At 47.7% G+C, this 5,000-nt stretch overlaps 1 protein-coding gene across 2 annotated transcripts in view; it reads left to right on the top strand.

Moving 5' to 3' along the window:
• LOC116353424 (adhesion G protein-coupled receptor B2-like) overlaps nucleotides 1–5,000 on the top strand; it is a 231,560-nt gene that overhangs the window by 117,827 nt on the left and 108,733 nt on the right. For both annotated transcript variants that reach the window (XM_031788983.1, XM_031788982.1), the window contains exons 12-13: nucleotides 648–750; nucleotides 1,018–1,168. In XM_031788983.1, coding sequence (XP_031644843.1) covers nucleotides 648–750; nucleotides 1,018–1,168 — 254 coding nt within the window. The remainder of the gene's footprint in view (nucleotides 1–647; nucleotides 751–1,017; nucleotides 1,169–5,000) is intronic.

Genomic DNA, 5,000 nt, shown 5'->3' with positions numbered 1-5,000 from the left:
TGACCTTGTGGATTGCGCAGATGTTTACGGGTCTCTTCCCATGTGATAATCATTGTGCGTGGGTGTTATTTATTTGAGGTACTCCTCGCTCTTTGTTTGGGTTTCAACCCTGTGTTTTTGTTATGAGTTTGTTTGGTCTTCGTCCCCGTGCCCTTACACTGCATGCTGTAATTTGGGACTTAAAAAAAATTATTACCCATTCCTGCGCCTGTCTCCAGAATCTCTTTATCCCCATGTGACAGGGAGAGAGAGAGAGATCAGGAGAGAGGGAGAGATCAGGAGAGAGGGACACAGAGAGAGAGAGAGAGACAGAGAGAGAGAGAGAGAGAGAGAGAGAGAGAGAGAGAGAGGGAGAGAGAGAACTCAGGAGAGCGGGAGTGCTCAGGAGAGAGGGAGGGAGGGAGAGCTCAGGAGAGAGGGAGAGAGGGAGAGCTCAGGAGAGAGGGAGACCTCAGGAGAGCTCAGGAGGGAGAGAGAGAGTAGCACCAGAGCATATGGTGGTACTGGCAGGGTAATCATGTGACCATGTTCAGGAAATGAATCAGTCCATCAGTTCAACTTCATGAATTTCAATAAATTCCTCCTTCCTTCTTTTCGTCTTCCTCCTATTCCTACTTTCTGCCTTTCTGTCTCAATCTCCCTCTCAGGTATATTCGTTCGGAAAGGTCTATCATCTTGGTTAATTTCTGTCTCTCCATCCTGGCATCCAACATGTTGATACTGGTTGGACAGTCCCAGACACTCGGCAAGGTGAGAACAAGATACACACGCACGGGTGGACACACACACACACTCACACACACACTACACCATCGCTTAGTTATGGTCATGTAAAACATGATACGATTGTTCATCTTTTCTAGTAGCCTATTACTTCTCACCTGTGTTCTGTCATTGTTGAAGAACTAATCTGAAACCTTCTTTACTTCACCACTGTGTCTGTGACTCAACATCCCTCGCCTTCTTTGTCTTGTGTCCTTTCCTCCCTCACAACCACCTCTCTGTCTCTCTCTACAGGGCCTGTGTACTGTGACTGCTGCGTTCCTTCATTTCTTCTTCTTGGCATCGTTCTGCTGGGTACTGACAGAGGCGTGGCAGTCTTACCTGGCTGTGATTGGCAAGATGAGGACACGCCTCATACGTAAACGCTTCCTGTGCCTGGGCTGGGGTAGGCACACACAAACACACACACACACACGCACACACACACTGTAAAATGTACACACTAACATACTGTAGTTATTATCTTAGGCATACTGTAATAAAGGGGAACGTTCCATCTTCCACAAGTTTCCCTTCAACCTCTAGAATCACTGTCACCATTCTGAATCTGTACAGGCAGTCTGTGTCCTGTTGAAGGCATCTCCTGTACAGTCAAATCAAATCAATTTATTTAGCTGATATCTCAAAGTGCTGTACAGAAACCCACCCTAAAACCCCAAACAGCTAGCAATGCTGGTGTAGAAGCACGGTGGCTAGGAAAAACTCCCTAGAAAGGCCAAAACATAGGAAGAAACCTAGAGAGGAACCAGGCTATGAGGGTTGGTCAGTCCTGTTCTGGCTGTGCCGGGTGGAGATTATAACAGAACATGGCCAAGATGTTCAAATGTTCATAAATGACCAGCATGGTCAAAAAAGAATAATCACAGTAGTTGTCGAGGGTGCAGCAAGTCAGCACCTCAGGATTAATGTCAGTTGGCTTTTCATAGCCGATCATTAAGAGTATCTCCACCACTCCTGCTGTCTCTAGAGATTTGAAAACAGCAGATCTGGGACAGGTAGCACGTCCGGTAAACAGGTCAGGATTCCATAGCAGCAGGCAGAACAGTTGAAACTGGAGCAGCAGCACGGCCAGGTGGACTGGGGACAGCAAGGAGTCTTCAGGCCAGGTAGCCCTGAGGCATGGTCCTAGGGCTCAGGTCATCCAAGAGAGAGAAAGAAAGAGAGAATTAGAGAGAGCATACTTAAATGCACACAGGACACCGGATAAGACAGGAGAAGTACTCCAGATATAACAAACTGACCCTAGCCCCCCGACACATAAACTACTGCAGCATAAATACTGGAGGCTGAGACAGGACGGGTCAGGGGGGGCACCAATCCAGACAGGAAGATCACATCAGTGACTCAACCCACTCAAGTGAAGCACCCCTCCTAGGGACGGCATGAAAGAGCACCAGTAAGCCAGTGACTCAGCCCCTGTAACATGGTTAGAGGCAAAGAATCCCAGTGGAAAGAGGGGAACCGGCCAGGCAGAGACAGCAAGGGCGGTTCGTTGTTCCAGTGCCTTTCCATTCACCTTCACACTCCTGGGCCAGACTACACTCAATCATATGACCCACTGAAGAGATGAGTCTTCAGTAAAGACTTAAAGGTTGAGACCAAGTTTGCGTCTCTCATATGAATAGGCAGACCATTCCATAAAAATTGAGCTCTATAGGTGAAAGCCCTGCCTCCAGCTGTTTGCTTGGAAATTCTAGGGACAATTAGGAGGCCTGTGTCTTGTGACCGTAGCGTACGTGTAGGTTAACAGTTAAACCTTGAAATCAGCCCTTGCCTTAACCTCTAGCGACGAGCAATCCCGTATCCGGGAGCGTAATCATAGCCTCAAGTGCATTACCATAACGCAACGTTTCCTATTCATGAAAATCGCAAATGAAATGAAATAAATATATTGAAACACAAGCTTAGCCTTTTGTTAACAACACTGTCATCTCAGATTTTCAAAATATGCGTTACAGCCAACACTAGAGAAGCATTTGTGTAAGTTTAGCATGGCATAATGCTATGCTAGGCTGTGCTGGCAGCAGGCAACATTTTCACAAAAATAAGAAAAGCAACCAAATTAAATAATTTACCTTTGAAGAACTTCAGATGCTTTCACTCAGGAGACTCCCAGTTAGATAGCAAATGTTCCTTTTTTCCAAAAATAATATTTTTGTAGGCGAAAAAAGTCACGTTTGTTCATCCTGCTTGGCTGAGAAATCGACCGAAAATACTTGAACTACAACGCCAAACTTTTTTCAAAATTTGCTCCATAATATCGACAGAAACACGGCAAACGTTGTTTAGGATCCATCCTCAAAGTGTTTTTAACATATGTATTCGATCATATATCCGTGGAGGCAGTTGGTTTCTCATAAGAAACGATTGGAAAAATGGCTACCTCAGTATTTTACGCAAGGTTTTCTCCTGGAGACACCATACGTCCACTCGCTCTATGTGGTCTCTTACAGCCATTCTCCAATGGAAATGCCTAAAAAGACGTCACAATGCTGCAGACACCTTGGGGAAAACGTGGAAAACGTAAGCTGACTCCTAGTTCCTTCACAGCCATATAAGGAATCATTGGCATGAGGCTGTTTCAAAAAATGCGGCACTTCCTGATTGGATTTTTATCTGGGTTTCGCCTGTAACATCAGTTCTGTGGCACTAACTGAAGTTTATTTAGTGCTTTATCCGGGTAGCCAGAAAGTAGAGCATTGCAGTAGTCTAACCTGGAAGTGACAAAAGCATGGATTAAGTCAGTCTGTGTCCTGTTGAAGGCATCTCCTGTACAGTCAGTCTGTGTCCTGTTGAAGGCGTTTCCTGTACAGTTAGTCTGTGTCCTGTTAAAGGTGTTTCCTGTACAGTCAGTCTGTGTCCTGTTGAAGGCATCTCCTGTACAGTCAGTATGTGTCCTGTTGAAGGCATCTCCTGTACAGTCAGTCTGTGTCCTGTTAAAGGCATCTCCTGTACAGTCAGTATGTGTGCTGTTGAAGGCATCTCCTGTACAGTCAGTATGTGTCCTGTTGAAGGCATCTCCTGTACAGTCAGTATGTGTCCTGTTGAAGGCATCTCCTGTACAGTCAGTATGTGTGCTGTTAAAGGCGTTTCCTGTACAGTCAGTCTGTGTCCGGTTGAAGGCATCTCCTGTACAGTCAGTATGTGTCCTGTTGAAGGCATCTCCTGTACAGTCAGTATGTGTGCTGTTGAAGGCGTCTCCTGTACAGTCAGTCTGTGTCCGGTTGAAGGCATCTCCTGTACAGTCAGTATGTGTCCTGTTGAAGGCATCTCCTGTACAGTCAGTATGTGTCCTGTTGAAGGCATCTCCTGTACAGTCAGTATGTGTGCTGTTGAAGGCGTCTCCTGTACAGTCAGTATGTGTCCGGTTGAAGGCATCTCCTGTACAGTCAGTATGTGTCCTGTTGAAGGCATCTCCTGTACAGTCAGTCTGTGTGCTGTTGAAGGCGTCTCCTGTACAACAACCCCATGCCTTGCTAAAGGAGATGATGGGGGATAAGAAATGATATAGGATAACATCTCCCTGAAAGGGGCATCATCCAGGGAGATAGAACCTAGCAATTACATCCCCTGCTCCTTTCCCTTATCCATCCACCTATCTGATCCATTAAGCCACCGATGCCCTTACCTGATATGGGCCATGTCCCAAACGGCACCCTTTCCCCTATTTTGTGCACAATATTTTTTTCAGGGGATTGGAGGAACAGGGAGGAGGGAGTGAATGGAGGGAACAGGGAGGAGGGAGTGAATGGAGGGAACAGGGAGGGAATGGATGGAAGAGTGAGGAGGGAGGTAACAGGGAGGAGGGAGGGAATGGAAGGAACAGGGAGGAGGGAGGGAATGGAGGGAACAGGGAGGAGGGAGTGAATGGAGGGAACAGGGAGGAGGGAGTGAATGGAAGGAACAGGGAGGAGGGAGGGAATGGAGGGAACAGGGAGGAGGGAGTGAATGGAGAGAACAGGGAGGAGGGAGGGAATAAAGGGAAGAGGGAGGGAACAGGGAGGAGGGAGGGAATTGGGAGGAGGGAACAGGGAGGGAAGAGGGAGGAGGGAGGGAATGGGGGAACAGGGAGGAGGGAGGGAGTTGGGAGGAGGGAGGGAATTGGGAGGAGGGAGGGAGTTGGGAGGAGGGAGGGAATTGGGAGGAGGGAGGGAATTGGGAGGAGGGAGAGAACAGGGAGGAGGGAGGGAAGGGGGAGGAGGGAGGGAACAGGGAGG

The sequence above is a fragment of the Oncorhynchus kisutch genome, linkage group LG14, assembly GCF_002021735.2.
Source record: "Oncorhynchus kisutch isolate 150728-3 linkage group LG14, Okis_V2, whole genome shotgun sequence".
NCBI classification, from domain to species: domain Eukaryota; kingdom Metazoa; phylum Chordata; class Actinopteri; order Salmoniformes; family Salmonidae; genus Oncorhynchus; species Oncorhynchus kisutch.
Note: the sequence above shows the minus strand (reverse complement) of the source record. Positions and strands in the feature narration are given on the sequence as shown.